Source organism: Akebia trifoliata, chromosome 4, assembly GCF_017979445.1.
Source record: "Akebia trifoliata isolate Shusen 1 chromosome 4, ASM1797944v1, whole genome shotgun sequence".
Lineage (NCBI taxonomy): Eukaryota > Viridiplantae > Streptophyta > Magnoliopsida > Ranunculales > Lardizabalaceae > Akebia > Akebia trifoliata.
The window spans coordinates 7,577,427-7,595,012 of NC_141378.1; the positions used below are offsets into that span (position 1 = coordinate 7,577,427).

General features: G+C 34.6%; 1 protein-coding gene across 2 annotated transcripts; it reads left to right on the plus strand.

The window, feature by feature from the left end:
• The first annotated feature begins 373 nt into the window (after positions 1-373).
• On the plus strand, positions 374-16,647 carry AT-HF (HIS HF). Of its 2 annotated transcripts, XM_086439026.1 has the most exons (19): positions 375-560; positions 656-738; positions 1,872-1,966; positions 2,280-2,383; positions 3,380-3,549; positions 3,643-3,757; positions 4,954-5,009; positions 5,114-5,152; positions 5,342-5,440; positions 6,256-6,318; positions 6,394-6,456; positions 6,617-6,699; positions 6,887-6,995; positions 7,091-7,144; positions 12,691-12,778; positions 12,944-12,981; positions 13,788-13,893; positions 14,889-15,055; positions 16,353-16,647. In XM_086439026.1, exons 1-19 carry the CDS (start codon positions 419-421, stop codon positions 16,464-16,466), a joined length of 1,788 nt encoding a protein of 595 aa, XP_086295152.1. In that variant the 5' UTR covers positions 375-418; the 3' UTR covers positions 16,467-16,647. The 2 variants fall into 2 exon arrangements, with proteins under 2 accessions (XP_086295153.1, XP_086295152.1); XM_086439027.1 differs by lacking the exons at positions 12,691-12,778; positions 12,944-12,981 and having other exon boundaries at positions 374-560.
• Positions 16,648-17,586: the final 939 nt, after the last annotated feature.

Below are 17,586 nucleotides of genomic sequence, written 5' to 3' on the forward strand. Positions count from 1 at the left end.
TATCTCAGTATTATTCAATAACAAGTGGCTATTAAATGTGAATTTTCACGAATGTTGTCTTGTTTGATAACAAAGATGACTCGAATAATATTCTAAAAATCTTGAGACTATAAAACATGTTGAGTCAACTATTATTATTTTTAAATATTTTTTTAAAAATTTAATAAATAAAAATATGATCTTGTGACTAAACTTCCCCTGACCCATCTTATTATATGTATATATATAGTAACAATTATTTGTATAGTAATAAATAATTTTAAGCTGAGTGAAATGGTATATGTCGTACGAGTCAACTCGTCTGTGACGAGACGAGATACCGAGTTTTAAAGCCAAAATCACGAAAGTGAGAAATCGATATTAGATAATAAAACAAAAGCGAGAGTGTGAGAGAAGTCAATTAACTCTCTCATTTACAATGGAGGCGGCGCTCTTCAGGCTTTCTTCACCTTCTCCTTCGTCTCTCCTCTTTCTTCGTCACAACGAAATCTCCAGAAAAGATTTCAACTTCAAATCAAAGAATTTTTCTGTTCGAGCTGTCTCAAATGGTGGAGATTCATGTAAAAAAAAAAAAAAATCACCTTTCTCTGTTTCTCAAAACATTTTCTTAATTCTATGCTTTCTGAAAAAAAAATCAATTTTTATTCTGTTTTAGCTGTCACACTGTTGGATTACGGAGCTGGAAATGTTCGAAGCGTGAGGAACGCAATTAGATATCTCGGATTTGACATTAAAGATGTGAGTTTTCTTGTTGTTATTTGCTTTTATTCGATAATTTGTTGTAGGAATGATAATGGTTAGAAAAATCTATGTGAAACCCTAATTTTATTTAATCAACTTTGTTATAGAGTAAGAAATTCGGAAACTTAACAATCTTTGACAAGTATCATTCAGCTATCTCAGTCTATGTTTATTAAGTCAGAATTTCTATAATGCCTTTTTGCAAATTAGAAGTTCTTATTCCGCTATGTAGTAATTTTGTGGTGGCCTTATAAGCAATTAAAAAGGGTCTGCTATACATAACATTGGGTTGGCTTTCTGTTGTGGCAATTATAATGTTTTTTATTTATTTTTATTTTAAGGAACCCAATGTTCATGTTACAGAACATTCAAAGGATTTTAACAAAATAAAATGCATTTGAAATGAAATGAGGTTCAAATTTATAATTTAAACAGTTATAGTGTTGTTATAGCAACCATTATTTCATAAAAAAAAATGGACCTGATGTTCATGTTTGCAAAACATCAAAGGATTTTAACAAAAGAAAGTGCATTTGAAATGAAATGAAGTTCAAATTTATAATTTAAATGGTTATTGTGTCGTTAGAATGCCTGTTATTTTCATAAAAAATGGATCCAATGTTCATGTTACAAAACATTAAAAATATTTTAACAGAAGAAGATGCATTTGAAGTGAAATGAAGTTCAAATTTATTATTTAAACAGTCATAAGGTCATTGTAGTGATTGTTTTTTTCTTAAAAAGTGGATTGATGATCATGTTACAAAGCACCAAAATGATTTTAACGAAAGAAAATGCATTTGAAATGAAATGAAATTCAAATTTATAATTTGAACGGCTACAGTGTCATTATAGGGATTCATTATTTTCCATGCAATGTTGTTTTAGAGCCATTGATTCTAATTTAAATAATTTTTGTGGAACTGTTACGCTGAAATAACACTTGCAAAATATTGTTATACACTTGTTATATTGAAAACAACAGCCTTTATATACAAGTGGGTGTTCAATGTCAGATAACATGACAGGAGAGAGACAGAGAGGAGTTATTGGTTTTGGATGAATTATATAAATCATCACAGGGTGTAATCTTTCTCTATCACTCACTCTCTCGCTCTTTCTCTTTGTAGGTATGTACACCGGAAGACATTCTCAGTGCTGACCGCCTTATTTTTCCTGGAGTTGGGGCCTTTGCTGCAGCAATGGATGTCTTGAATCAGAATGGGTTAGTGTTTTAATTCTTTAACAAGGATATCATGAATCACCACCTATTTGGGTTGCTAATTGTGCTGAAAAAAGATATTAGAGCTTTCTTGAGTGAAAAAGGCCCTTAGATTCAATCAATATATATATATATATGCTTTATCCCAACTATTTGGCGTCAATAACATAATGATTGCTAATATTTTAGATAAAAGACAATGTTGTTTGATATCAATCCTTCATTTTCACTTTTATTTATTTATAGTTCTTTCCGTGTTAACTGCCTAATTACATTCATTGGTTATGAGAAATTCTTAGAAATGCTTGTTTTGCAGGATGGCTGAAGCACTCTGTACCTACATAGAGAATGACCGCCCTTTTTTAGGCATTTGTCTTGGACTTCAGCTACTTTTTGAATCTAGTGAGGAGAATGGACCAGGCAAGTGTCTGATGTCTTTTTTCTTCCTAGTGTTTTCTTTGCTTTTATTAGCTCCGCTAAATATGCATTTTGCTAGCATTATCATCCTAAGTGTGGCATACCATGAATCCTTCTTTGTTGCAAGAGATATTTAGGATAGAATTACAATAACTTAAAACTGATACTTTTTGTAAACTTCATTTACTTTTGCTTTGTCTAGACTGATATCCTATCGAGGACCATTTGATAACAAGTCTGTCAAAGGTGATTCTGGTTCAGGAATTGATTCTGCAAAAAACCATTCTGGCAAAAACATTTCTTTTAGTGGTGTTACCAAACGACACAAGAAGTTTTTTCATTCTCATTCTATGAACAACTTTTCCTTTTCTTTTTGAAACAATTTTGACAGATTTGGTTGCCAAACATCTTTATAGACACATTTTCCATTTTGACTCCGAGACTTGATTATGAGAATGTTTAATGAACATGGCCTTATAATAACCAGTCATTGCATTTAATTGCTCTGTGCTGTATGCTACCTTGTTGGTAGACCACACAATTCTCAAATCTTTATTGATCTCCTACCAAAAACACTTACTTTGCCATGTTTATGGATGGGAATTTGCTCACTTTTTGGGTAACTTTGAGGTACAACTTTAATGTGCTCCGCTCCCTTTATATGTGTTATGCATGCAAGTAATTTCCTCTCTAGTCAGTATTGGGTTGGGGTAGGGGCAAGCAGCCATCTCGTTCATACTTCTAAGCTACCTTGACTTCCAGTCCTCTGCACGGAATCATGCTTTTTACTGCTGTAGTGCCTCTTTGTTGACGTGAGGGGTTGTAACATTAGCCTATTTATTGCTTTGGCCTTCTATACTATAATTGGTTTAAAAAAAAAAAAAAAAACTTTCTAGCATAGGGTTGTGCTGTTTGGAAGTAGAACTTATGAAACTTTTGTATTTTAAAGGTTTTTTCTTAATTGAAGTAAAAGTGACAGCTGTATTATGTACTTTGCAGTAAAAGGTCTTGGCTTGATACCCGGGGTGGTTGGACGTTTCGACTCGTCTAATGGTTTCAGAGTACCTCATATTGGTTGGAATTCTTTGCAAATCACTAAAGAATCAGGAATTTTGGATGACGTTGGCGGACAACATGTCTATTTTGTTCACTCATATCGTGCAATGCCTGTATCAATCGTGCCATCATTTCTTACTTCAATTACACATTTCTGACTTGAATTCAGATTGCTGATGCAAGTTATTTATTTATGTTTGTTGTAGTCAAAAGCTAATGAAGAGTGGATCTCATCAACATGCAATTATGGTGACAATTTCATTGCTTCTATTAAAAAGGGAAATGTGCACGCGGTCCAGTTTCACCCAGAAAAGAGTGGAGGCAAGAAGTTGTTTGTTGTCAACAATTATACCCTCTTGTTTTATATGCTGATAGTGTGGCTTTGTCCACTGGGGAAAACCACATTAAATGCTTGTTACCTGTGTTCTATCATCACCTATTTACCATTTTCTGCCGTTGCATACTAAAAGGAAACTTTCATTTGTTTTTCAGTCATTAATGCATGCTATTGCTTATTTAGTTCTTGTAGATGATTGTTATTCTTTTACAGTTTTACTCACTTAAAACTTTTAAAAAATAATGCCATTGTTTTAACCTACTCGAGCCTGGAATTGTTGGCTACTTGCTTCTACTCACACAACACAACTTCCAGATTGTGATGTAAACGAACCACAAAGACAGCAAAACAACCGAAAACAGTGAGTAATAGGACTAGAAATGATACCGGTACGAGTAACTTTTTGAGAAATCATGTCTCTTTTAAGAAGAAAACCTTATTCTTCAATCTTACACATTTCTTCAAACTAAAGTGATGTGGATTTCGGTAGTAATAAGATCTGTATAAACATGCCTTGACAATAGATACATCTCTAGATAATTGAATGACAAAATAGGATTCATGTTACAGTTCCCAATATTTGGGATGGACAAATAAAATAGGTCATTTTAAAGTGCACTAGAATGTTATATTCTTTTCTCATTTTTGGTCTTTGTGGGCGTTGGTCTGAATTTTGTTTTTATATTAAGCTGTTCTATCTTGAGATTTCTTCAGTCCTGTGTAACAAACGTGGGTGTGACCATATAGGTATACTTTTTTTTTACTGCATTTCTCATCTGAATATTAATCTGGGTTGTTCTGCTAGTTGACTTATTGAGTTGTCCAGTTGAATTGGAAATAGTGATCGACCCAGGATTATGGTTACGAATTCTCATTCTACGTTATGATGTGGAATCCATCTATCGTTCGACACACTCTCTCTAAATGTTGCATGTGCGGTTATTGTCTGATACGGTTTGCCATGTGATTTGGAATTTCAAAATCTGTTAATGGACGGTAAAACTTTGGCAAAAGCATTAGGACCTCTTTGTTCATACGTGTTCTGTTGAATAGTACTTACTAGTTGTTACCCATTGATTGGATCACCTTCTTATTGTTGATTGGTGTATTTGGCAATATTTGTTCCATTAATAATGGTAAACCTTATCATACTTATGTAGATTGGAAATGAATCTTTCAGATGTTGGTCTTTCAATACTGGGAAGGTTCTTGCATTCAAAGTCGCACTCGACAAAGGTAGCCTTTAAACCTTTGAGATAAATGCATCTACAATGCATATTTCATGACCACTCATGTCTGTTGGTTCAACTAACCATCTGAAAGCTTCACCCAAAATACAGAGGGCAACTAAAGGAAAAGCTTCAAGACTTGCCAAGAGAGTAAGAGTTCTTCAATTTGGAAATGATTTGTTACTCTTAAGTTGTCTTTCTTCTGTAAAAATTCATCATTTGTTATTTGAAAATTGCAACAGTGTCTACCAAATCGCATTACTAATTCTTTATGTAGCATTTTATTAGATTTACTCACTATTAGGCATCTCTTCACTGATTGCTCCGGTATTAGTTCAGGTAATTGCATGTCTTGATGTGAGGACAAATGATAATGGAGACCTTGTTGTGACAAAAGGAGATCAATATGATGTGAGAGAAGATACAGTAGAGAATGAGGTATGGATTTTTTTTAATGCCTTAACATCTAATCACGAATATGCTTTCAAGAATGCTTGTTATTTGACTCCTTATGTTTCCAATATATTCGATCAACTATAAGCAAACGATCTAAGTCCAAATCATCATCATCATCCGAGCCTTGTCCCAACTATTTGGGTTATTAGCTGTAGCAAACTGGAGTACTGGACATGACTGTGCTTCATTTTTTGTGACAACATTTTTGATGCCTAAACTCTACAAAATTTGCACGACCTTGACGTTTTCAGTTGTTCGTACATATAATTTCTGTGTAAGCCATGTGTTGCAAAATAATCAGCAAATCTCTCTGACCTGGTTTCTGTTCATTATGTTGAATATATGCCCCTTCGGCCAATAAAATTAGAGAGATTCTATGCCACCCCAACTTTTGCTAGCGCCACCCCAAGAGTGTGCTAATTCTTTGTTGATTTACATATTAATTGGGGTGGTGTTAGCAAAAGTTGGCGTATCAATAGAATCTCTCTAACATTATTTATCCCTTTTTTGAACTGGTATCCATTATCTTGAAAGATGTTTTAGTTACATTCAATTTAAGATCTTAACTGAATTCCAGCCAGTTTCCCCATAGGACAGGTGATATGTTCATTAGAAAAGAAACAATGGCATGATTATGTTATGTTCCTTGTCATGATTTTTATTGTATAAAGTCACTGTAAACTTGAATCCGTTTGACCCGACTTGTGTGCATATTCCTCTTTACTTTTCAATCTTTGTTTGAGATTTGCATTGGCATTTGTTAACTTATTATCATTTTTTAAATTTAATAATTAAAGGTGAGAAACCTTGGAAAGCCAGTGGAGCTTGCTGGGCAGTATTATAAAGATGGGGCTGATGAAGTAAGTCTCTTCTCTTTAATTTTAAATGTTTTTGAAGAGATGATATCCTCTTTAAGTAGTGAAATGCCTTTGCAGGTTAGTTTTTTGAATATAACTGGTTTCCGTGACTTCCCTCTAGGTGATTTACCAATGTTGGAGGTATGTTATTCAACAATTAAATTGAATGTTTTAGAATAGATTTTTCTTATGTTAATTTCTTATATATTGGACATATAATGTTTTTTTCTTCTATTGGTTTATCTAATTATTAGGTACTTGAACAAAATAAATATTATTAACCACTTGATGTTTTTTATAGGTACTACGCTGCACTTCAGAAAATGTTTTTGTACCACTTACAGTTGGTGGTGGTATAAGAGACTTCACTGATGGCAATGGGAGGTACTCTTTGGTGCTTTTTTTAAAACCAATTGACCATTAAGTACTTGATTTTGTAAATTTTAGGTACAATTTTAAGGTTTTCCTGAGAAATGCCCTCCTGTGCTAGTGACTACTAACAATCAGGCAATTGCTTGTGTTTAAGAGAGTAAAATTGTTGTTTTTCTCACATATTCCCGTCTTTTCTCAGGGACTATTCTAGTTTGGAAGTAGCATCGGAATATTTTAGGTCTGGTGCAGATAAGATTTCCATTGGAAGTGATGCTGTTTATGCCGCTGAAGCATATTTAAGAACTGGGGTATGCAGTGCACTTTTTACAACTGTTTCCTCAGTAGTATGACTAGTATTGGCAATTTATATTTTTTGGGTGATGTTTCTTTAAATAATTTTAAGGTAAAGACTGGAAATAGCAGCTTGGAACAAATTTCTCGGGTTTATGGGAATCAGGTAATTTTTTGGGTGGCTAATTGTTGCCATCTCTTAACTCTCCTGTTTTTCTTCTTGTTGATTGTGTGCATCTTTTTTCCCCCCAGTATTAACCCTTGCGACTGGACTTTTATTTGTGTGAACGAAACTGAGCAATTTTTAGATGCGACCAGAATTTTAGCGTGCAAGTTGTGTATATAATGATGTGGCTAAGGTTCTTTCTTCTTGTCCTAAGGAGGTTATAGATTTAGTGATTGGTGGGAATTGAAGAATTTCTTTATTGGGAGAAATTCTTGATGGAGCGTTAATAATCAGTGAATACATTGACTCAAGAACCCTGAAAACAAGGGGTGGTGTGTAAGATCTTGAAAAAGGCTCATGACTATTCGTAAGGAGTTTTCCTTGATTGCTTTCCGAGTAGGCTTTGGGTGGAGGTGGAGGGAATGGGTGAGGTGAATACATACCAATGGTTTCCTTCTCGGTCTTCAGTCTATGAATTCCCTACAAGAATTTTTGGAAGCTATAGGTATTTAAGCCAAGGCACTTTCCCTCTTTTATTATCAATATGTTTTAGTCCTTTAGCCTTTTATTAATTTCCCACCTTCAGTATGCGAATGACACCCTTGTTTTCCTATGCTTGTTACTTGTTGAGGATAGGTGGAAAATGCTTAGGTGTTCTTCAGTGTTTTCAGGCAACCTTTAGGCTTTGAGTGAATTTAAGAAAAGTATCGTCATAGATATCGGGGACTTGTGGAGAAAATCATTGATGAGCATGCTAGATGTTTGGCATACCTTATGGGCACTTTTCCTATTGCATATCCTGATCTTCAATTGGGGATATGCTCTAGCTCTAAAAGCTTTTGTGATATGATTGTGAAGTGGAAGAAGAATTATCTATCCTTGAGAGGGGGAAATCTACTTCTCCAACAAGCACTATACTATAGTATGTATTTTTTCCCCCAAATGTCTGTTTCAGTTGCCAAGCATATTGAAAACCTGACATTTATCTTTGCCTGTGGCTACGACATAGGCATCCACTTTGGGATTAAAGGGGTAAAAGAGGAAAAATAGTAAAGTTTGAGGGATATTATTGAAGGAGGGGGGGGGGGGGGGAGGATAGGAAAGACAATAAAGTTGAAGGGGTAAAAAATGAAAAATGGTAAAGTTTAAGGGGTATTATTGAAAATTGGGGTAAAAGAGGAAAGATAGTAAAATTGGAGGGATATTATTGAAAGGAGGTGGGGAGGATAGGAAAGACAAGGAAGTTGAAGGGGGTGAAGAGGAAAGGCAATAAAGTGGGATAGTGTAGTTATCATTGTGCTTTATTATATAAGATTCAAAGGAAATTTTTGTTGGCATGACATGGGTCTGAAGAAGAAATTTCATTTGGTTGAATGGAAGGTTGTGCATCAGCCAAAGAAATGTGGGGATAGGGTTGAGAAAATCTTATTATAATTAAGGCTCTTATTGGGAAGTAGTTATGAAGATTTAGCAAAGAGAGGCTTGCCCTTTGGAGGAGAGTCGTTGGTTAGAAATTTGGAATCAAACATCTGAATATTGATTGGCGGAAGGTTGAGGCTTCTTGTGGACTAGGTCTATGCAATGTGATTATGATGGGCCATAAAGATTTTGCTAGAGACAGTTTTAAAGCGATCAATGGTGATAAGGTCAAATTATGGAAGGATGATTGGTTCAGTGTGGAAAAGTTGTGTGAGATACACCCTTATTTGTTGATGTTATTCTCCGTAGTTAATTAATCTAGGGGAAGAAGTTAGTTGTATTTAGCACAGGGATTTAAAATGCATGTTTTTTGCGAGCTCGTTCTGTAAACACCCCAAATTGTGCAAGCCCAATTAATAAAATACTTTATAGACCTTTGATAAGGTTTAAAATCAAAGTGCAAGGCCCAATGATCAGAGTAGGGAAGTGTTTGATCAAAAGTCTATTTTAAAATCCAAAATTAATTCAAGGCCCAAGACATCAATTTGGTTTATGGACCTTTTACCCTTAAAAAAGGGAGCCTCATGGCACCTTCTCATTTATTCTCCCGAAAGCTTGTCACTTAACAAAGTCTCATAAATCTCAATATCCAAGGAAAATTATCATTGGTGGGCCATTGCTTAAAGCCCATTGGTAGGTTAACTCTTTGTAGGAAATCTTCATGGTGCTCCTAACAAAATTCAAGATTAAAAAAAAAACATAGTTGGGACCCTTGTAAATATGTCAAAAATCATGAAAATAAATTATTTTACCATTGTAAGAAAAAAAACACTAAAGTGCATGTACTTGATCATTTTTGTCACATGCCACACTCTAAGAAGGTCTATTTGGAATATATGTATTTGCCTATGCTTTTTGAGATATTTACATGGGAACTAAAGCTCACCTTTTCATATGTTTATCTCTTATTTTTCTTCTCACTTTTCAACTACCACTTCACCTATCATTTGTCCAAGTCTATGTGGGCTATGCCATGTGACAAAATCTTGACGATGGAAGGAAAAGTGATTTTGGAAAGGACAATGAGAGATGTGAAAAATGATTTTTCAGAGAGCAAATGAGGGAGATATTTGGAAAGGTGGAGTGGTATATGAAAAGTGATTTTTAAGAGGCCAAATGAGGGAGAGACATGTGGAAAGATGGGCTTTGATTCCCATGTAAATATCTCAAAAAGTATGGGTGAATGCATATCTTTAAAATGGACCCTCTTAAAGTGTGGCATGTGGCAAAAAGAACCAAGTACATGTATTTTGGTATTTTTTGTCTTTTGAAAGTAAAATAGTCTATCGCCATGATTTTTGATAAATTTATAGGAGTCTCAAGTATGCTTTCTTCTTGATTTTGAATGACATATGAGGCTTTGTCAAGTGACAAGCTTTGGGGAGAATGAATGAGAGGGTGTTGTGTGATCCCTTTTTTGAAAGGGTAAAAGGTCCATGGGCCAAATTGATCTCTTGGGGTTTGAATTAAATTTTAACGTGGACTTTAGTCAAATACTTTCCTATTCTTGTCATTAGACTTTTATTTTGATTTTAAACCTTATTCAAGATGTATAAAGTATTTTCTTTACTGAGCTGGGCTCGCACAATTTGAGGTGTTTACGCCTTCTACAATGATTTTAAGAGAGCAATTTCCAATCAAAATAATATAGGGAAAGTCAATTCCATCAAGTGAAAGGCTTGGGCGACAATGTTAGATAATCTCATAGTGGATCATTGTAATAATCAAGGTATTATAATCCCTGGTTGATGTGCCATTTGTATGGCCAATGGGGCAAACACTAACCACCTCCTATCTTGTTGCATTTTCTCTCAGAGTGTTATTTCTCTATTTCCTTGTCTGTTATGCAATGGGTTTTCCAAAAAAGATGTTGGAGATGTTTTCTCTGGATAGTCAAAAAGGCAAAATTAAATGATAGGGAAGTTTTTGCAGGAAATTTTCCATATTCAAAAAATTGTAGTAGGTGAATTTTAATAAAATCATCTCCACTTATAAATAAATAAAAAAACTCTAGGGATTGAAGTAGGTTTTGGAGTTTGCAGATTCATCGACTAACTTTTGATATTGTAGTGGTTTCATGATATTAATTGAAAGATTTTACTGGTAATCGGCATTTCCTTGTTTTGTGATACTGGTTTGTGGTTTCACTTTCTTTTAAGGTTTGTTTGTTTAAAGAAATATAAGAAAATGCATTTTCTTGAGAAGTTAACAAATTTACGTATTTGTCTCACCAATTTCCCAGGATTTTTTTTCCCTTGAGAAATGAGTTGCAAGAGTGTATTGAGTTAATTTTCCCATACCCTATGAAGTAGCAAATCCATGCCCCAATGCACTTGCATTACATTGCATCAAATATCCCATCCAAAGAGCTTAGATGAGGATAAAGTTGAATAAGTACAATTAGGAAGCTCCTTATGAACAAGAATTTAGGATTAAATATTTTTTATTCTTTATTTAAAAAGATAAGTTTTGGATAGAGATTAGTTCGGAGTATTTGAATTGTAGTAGGATAATTTTTGTTTGAGTTTGATTAGAAATAGAATATTTGGCTAGGGAGGTTTTATTGATGTAAGACAGTAACTGACGTTGGTCAGTGAATTGAGTTTAGTTTTGAACAGAGTTTTCTCTTTTGGTCTAATCCTCCATGTAGGGTTTCCGACATGGATTCGTCAAGACAAGCGAATCAACCCTAGGCCAGTCATGCATCACCCCATCCCTAGGAAAATATAATTTCACATGGTTGTGAGAAATCATTGTGTTTTTTTTCTAGCTCCCCCCCCCCCTCCCCACACACACACACACGAACCTGCCATTTGTTCTATCTTTTCCTCTTTGTGTTCCCTCACCATCGCCTGCTGCATATTGTTTCTGGTGATGGCATCCTCCCTTTGTTGAGTTCTTATCTAACATTTCCATTGTTTAAACAAAGTTACGTGCACATAGAATTTGATCATGTTAACAATATAACCTGCATTGAACCATATGTTGGTTTTGGAGCAGTATCATAACCTTAGTCGAGCAGTTGTCATTCATTTAGTGTTCTTCACATTGATCAAACAGAAATTTCCCACCGATTTTCGACAACTATTAAGCACTGGAATAGTCCTTTTTATTTTCTTCTATGCTTCCAAACATTGATATTTCATTATCTTAAGAAAATGGTTTTCTCAACAACTGTTCCATCCTATTGGGAATGCCTTTTCTTGTCAAAACAGACCCTTAAAAGTTTCTTTTTCCGTTGTATCTTAACTCTCTATCTAGAGCGAAGTCTTCTATTATTGAAAATGTGTTCATATTTGTTTTCACTATCTCCATCTACGTTCTTTTGGTTCTTCCTCTTTTAGGACCTACAACTTGAATATTTCTTTTAAAAAGAGGCTGCAATCAGCCTTTGTTTCGATTTTCTCTAAGCTTATTGCCTATTGGGGCTTCTCCTACATTTTCTTGAATGGGTTCATTTCTAATTTTATTTTTCCTGGCTTTCCAATCATCCATTTTAGTGTCCTAATGCTTCAAATTGATGTTTCTTGACCCCTCGACATTCAGCTCTATAAAGCATAGCTGGTCTTATTGCCGTTTATCAAATTTTCCTTTTAATTTGATTGGTATATATCTTCTTGTTACTTTTTTTTATTTTTTTTTGTTTATTATCCAAAAAAGAAAAGAATTTTGAAGCAAGCATTCAGATCTTAGGAATTCTTTATTCACTGATTATTTTATGGAAAATTTTCTGTCTCTTTCCATGTTCATGTCTCTATGTTTTGTCTTCTAATATGTGTCATTTCGATCCATGTGAAGTGCTGGTTTTAGTATTCAGAATGCGTGTTATGTTTATTTTGATAGTAATTAATGGACTCAACTATTTCTCTTATCAGGTCATAACAAATTTGAGTTCTCCGAATTAACACTCACCTTTCTAATTAGAAGTGACACCCTTTTGCATAAAAAATAAAATAGAGTGATATCTCCCCCCAACCCCCCCAAAAAAAAAAATTTTAAAAAATAGATATTATGTTACTTAAAATGCATTTCCTAGCTAGTTTATTGATTTAATACTTCTTTCTTAGGCAGTGGTTGTAAGTATTGATCCTTGTAGAGTGTATCTCAATAATCCTGAAGATGTAGAATTCAAGGCTGTTCGAGTTACAAATCCAGGTAAGATGCTTCAATCTTCTGTACTGAATTTGGTTGGTTGTTGCTGAAAACTTTGTGCCTTGCCTCTGTCACTTCTTGATGTTGGCTCCAGCTGCTTTTACTTACCACCCAACTTTCACTAAGACTGAATGTGTATTGCTACCATAATTTGTGTACTTGTTGCAGGCCCAAATGGAGAAGAATATGCTTGGTATCAGTGCACGGTAACCCTTTCTTCTTTCACGATGTTAAAACTAATCTTGTTGATGTCAGCCAAAGACGCGAACAATGTCAACTGTGGTTCTTTCTAATATTTCTTATAATTAACATATTTACTAACAAAAAGCATTTAAATAAAATAAAATAAACTACAAGCCTAGGGGGTCGAGCAGTCTTCTTCTTCTTTTCCATGAAGTCACTCTTGTTGCATTCCTTCCAGATGGTCCCTCATATAGGAAATTGTGTAAGTGTACAGCACCAAATGGTAATAATATCCAAAGAACTCACCCTCGAAAAGAGAGAGCTATAATGTGCCTGTTTAGGAGGTCATGATTAAGAGTACAAAGTCCAACCAATAAAAAATTGGTAAGAAAACGATCCACCCAATCCTTCCTAGCAACATCAGTGGATATGAAGGTGATTTACTGTTTTATCAGTGGACTTATACATGGAGCTAATATCAGTGGTAATCCTTTCATGATTAATTAAATAATTGGAGAGAACGTCGTTTGGAAGGTGCCACGTCGGCAAGGTGGTAAAGTCTATGTGTGGAAATGCAAAGGACTTTAGATCAAAAACCCCACCTTCACACTTAAGCCTTAACAAAAAAGAAGACAGAATTTAGTTTAGAGAGGTGGATCAAATTAAGAAATCCGTCTTGGATGGAATCTCTGGCAGGATCTTGAAATTGTTCAAACCATGAGATACTCTCCTTAGATAGTATGCATTGGACCTCTTTGGTTTAATGGTCAACATGGGTACACGATTCTATGCATCTTAAATTCCTTTTTGTTTGTTGCTCTACATGCAGGTTAATGGCGGGCGAGAGGGCCGGCCTATTGGAGCTTATGAGCTTGCAAAAGCTGTTGAAGAGCTAGGAGCTGGGGAAATATTACTCAATTGCATTGATTGTGATGGTAAAGTGATTTTTTTATATTCCGTAATTATAAAAGTTTAAGTAATCATTTATATTTTATTTGTTTTTGACATAGGTAGATTTCAACTTGACACACTGCCATGTGTTTTAGATCTATAAACCATACAAAGTTCATAAAGGATGGTAATCCAACCAATCCTAAGTGTTCTCAATGGAACAAAATGCCTTGGATCTTGTTCAATAACAGTGAAAATCCCTTTTTAATTATGTTTTAAGGGAAAAAAAAAAAGAGCAAGACCTCAACATCACCAAGGATTGTTAAACCGTAGAATGCTAATGTCCTGGTGGAATGAAACAAAGGAAATTGTGTTATGTCATTTAAAATCAATAATATTATTCTTACAAAGAACTGGTAGCTGAAATCCTAAATTTTGATCATCAACACTTCAGGAAATAGCTGTATTCATGTGTTTTTTTTTTTACCCAAACAAAATCAAGGATTACTTTAATGTCCAATTTTTCTTTTGACGGACTTACATACACCTATGGCCATGTTTTTTTTCCACTACAGAGAATTAGCTTGATGTGGGGTCCAGTTGATCATCAACCCTTCAGGAAATAGCCGTATTCATGTGTTTTTTTCCCTCTCTTTTTCCCCCAAACAAAATCAAGGATTACTTTAATGTCCATTTTTCTTTTGATGGACCTACATGCACCTGTGGCTATGTTTTTTTTTCCACTACAGAGAATTATCTTGATGTGGGGCTCAGTTGATACCGTTAACCATAGTAGGCAGGACTTGTGGATAGTTTGGACATAGTTTAGTCCAATAATTTCTCTTTGTTCAATAAATTCTCTTACAATGAGAAAAAACTGATCTCATTTGATGCCCTGAGAGGGACAATGGTTTATCGAGGTTGATTCAATTATTTGTATTTTGTGTTCTGTTTTCTTCTTAGATTACCTTATGTGCGTCCTTTTTCATTCTAGGACAGCTAATTCTAGTTTTGAAAATCTTATTTACTGTTGTCGCAGGCCAAGGAAAAGGTTTCGATATAGACCTTATAAAGCTGGTCTCAGATGCTGTGTCCATCCCCGTAATAGCGAGTAGTGGTGCAGGTGCAGTTGAACACTTCTCAGAGGTTTTTAAGAAAACAAATGCTTCTGCTGCACTCGCTGCTGGCATTTTCCATAGAAAGGAGGTAATTCTTAGAAAATCACTTCATTTCACTCACTAATCTATGAACAGCGATGAATTTAATAAAGCACTAAAAGTTTCAGAAATAGTTACAATAAATGAAAGAAAAAGAAACACAAATACTTGTTCGATTAGATGATATGAGACTTATTCAAAAAAAGAAAGAGAAGTATGTACAAAAGAGGTGACCAACCTTAAAGCAAAGAAAGCAAAAGAAAGACTTAACTTGAAGAACACACAGGCTCCCACCTAAAGACAAACTCTTCACAGAATACACCTTTAAACTCAAGAAAGCCATAAAATATTAATTATGATCTCGTGAGGTGAGGATTCTACTCCTAGCATTCAAAATTTCTATCTTCCATTTCTTCACAAGTCATCATCTATGCTTTATCTCCAAATTGGGGTTGGAACATGAACCATATTGCGCATTTAATTGTTTCCTGAGTCGTATCTTCGTAAGGTAAGTGTCTTCAAATCTTTTGGTATTACCTTCATCCATGTTCTTTTCAACCTTTCTCTTGTGCTTTTGAGTCTTGATTTGCACCAAAACACTCCTCGTTAGTACCGTTAATCTTTTTGTATATGCCCAAACTTTTCAATCTACTTACCTTTATTTTATCTCCTATTGGGGCTAATCCTATACTCACTTAGATCGCCCATTTCCGGTTGCATTTCTAGAAGCTTCTTGTCTCTTGACTGCCCATTGCCCAATATGTCCAACTCTAAAGTATCGTACGTCATATTTTCTTTTTGTTAACATTTTCCTTTAGTTTGATCTTTATACATGCAGTCACTAGCGAGAGCGTACCTCCACTTTATCTACATATCTTCTGTAACACATTTTCATGAGGTATATTTATTAGTTTTGGTTCAAATCAAATCTTGTGTTCTAGCTCAACTAACTTTCTCTTGACATGATGAATTGCACTTGAAGCAAACATGCTGATGCAGATTAGTAGTTAGAAGTGCGGACTTCAATTTCATTTATTTGAAAATTGGTAGGTTCGCTTTTCCTTGATTATATTTGCGGGGAATGGGTGATCAACTATTACTAGCCTTGAACCCATCCATGGCTCAATTGTTTTGACATTCTACTCCTCAACCACGACGTCGTGAATTGAGTCCATTTTCTGAAAATAGAAGAATAATTATTACTCTGGTGAAGAGGCAACATGCAACCGAGTTCAGTTCAAACTGTTTTATTCGTTTTTTCTGGTCTCGTTACTTGATGTTGGGAATATTTAGTTCGTTAAGATGCAAATGCAGTCGATAAACAGATGTCTTTTGTGGACTTGCAGGTACCCATACAATTTGTGAAAGAACACTTGTCAAAGGAAGGCATAGAGGTAAGAAATGTGATCGGGACACCCCCACATCAGCCCCCAGTCCCCGTATCATCATGTGTTGCCTAGAATTTTTTCAGAATAATAATGGACACCTTAGAATTTGTTGAAGCTGGGTAGAAATTTTTGTTCTTTTTGGTTTTTAAAAGCTTTCTATATTGTGTTAATATTGAGGAATCATAAATATATTGTATGCAAGAGTTGTATACTGTTGATAAACCATGTGATCGAACTGGGGTGGTTTGGCTCGCGTGTTTTTTCGAACTTCTTTGGGCGAATAGGGCTTCTTATATGTGAAAGCTGAGGTAAGGGGCACAATGTGGATCATGTGTTTAATCACATCGTGTCTCCCCATTTTGGGAAACCCCTTTCTCATGTTGAGACAATAATGATTGACATCCTTGAAAACCATACTCATGTGAGTTAAATACAAGATTAGTTGGGCAAAATCAAAGTTTCATTTAGTGATGGAGAAGAAGAAAAATGTTTGATGGTACATTTAATATTTTATGGAAAAAAAATGAACAAAATAATGAATGTTTCAGTAAGATGACACCTAATAATAAAATCAAATAAATGTCTAAAGTTAGGTTTAACATTCTTTATTTTTAACCATCGATCTTTTTCTTCCAATCCAAATTCAGAGAGAGAGAGAGAGAGGGGTGGGTAAGTTTGGGAATCTAGTCCCCTCGATAGAGGTTTGTTTACACCAAAATTGGGAAAACCAGTAATGGCCCCCGCTTTTGCATATAACCGCACTATTATCATGGCCATTTTCATCAGTGAAAATAGAGTTGAACCCATGAACCCCTGTAACTACATTTGGTTTTTAGTTTTTTTTTTTTTTTTAAACTACAAAATATATATTTTTTATTTTATTCTACAAAATAACCTTAATTAATTTTTGAAATTACAAAAAAAAAAAAACTTTATAATATAGTAAATGATGAAAATATGATTTAAAATTAGATTATATAGTTAAAAATTTTAAAGTGTTTTAAAAATAAGTATACAACTTTAAATCATGGTATAAATCCTAAATTTTGCGATGGGCTGTTCTATTTGCACCCACCTTTATGGGTAGTGCACCCACTTTCTTCCATACAAAATGTGCTTTATGTGCGTGCAGTGAGTTCAAATGGTGGGTGCATATAGCCTGGCCTAATACATATGCATTTGTACATTTTTA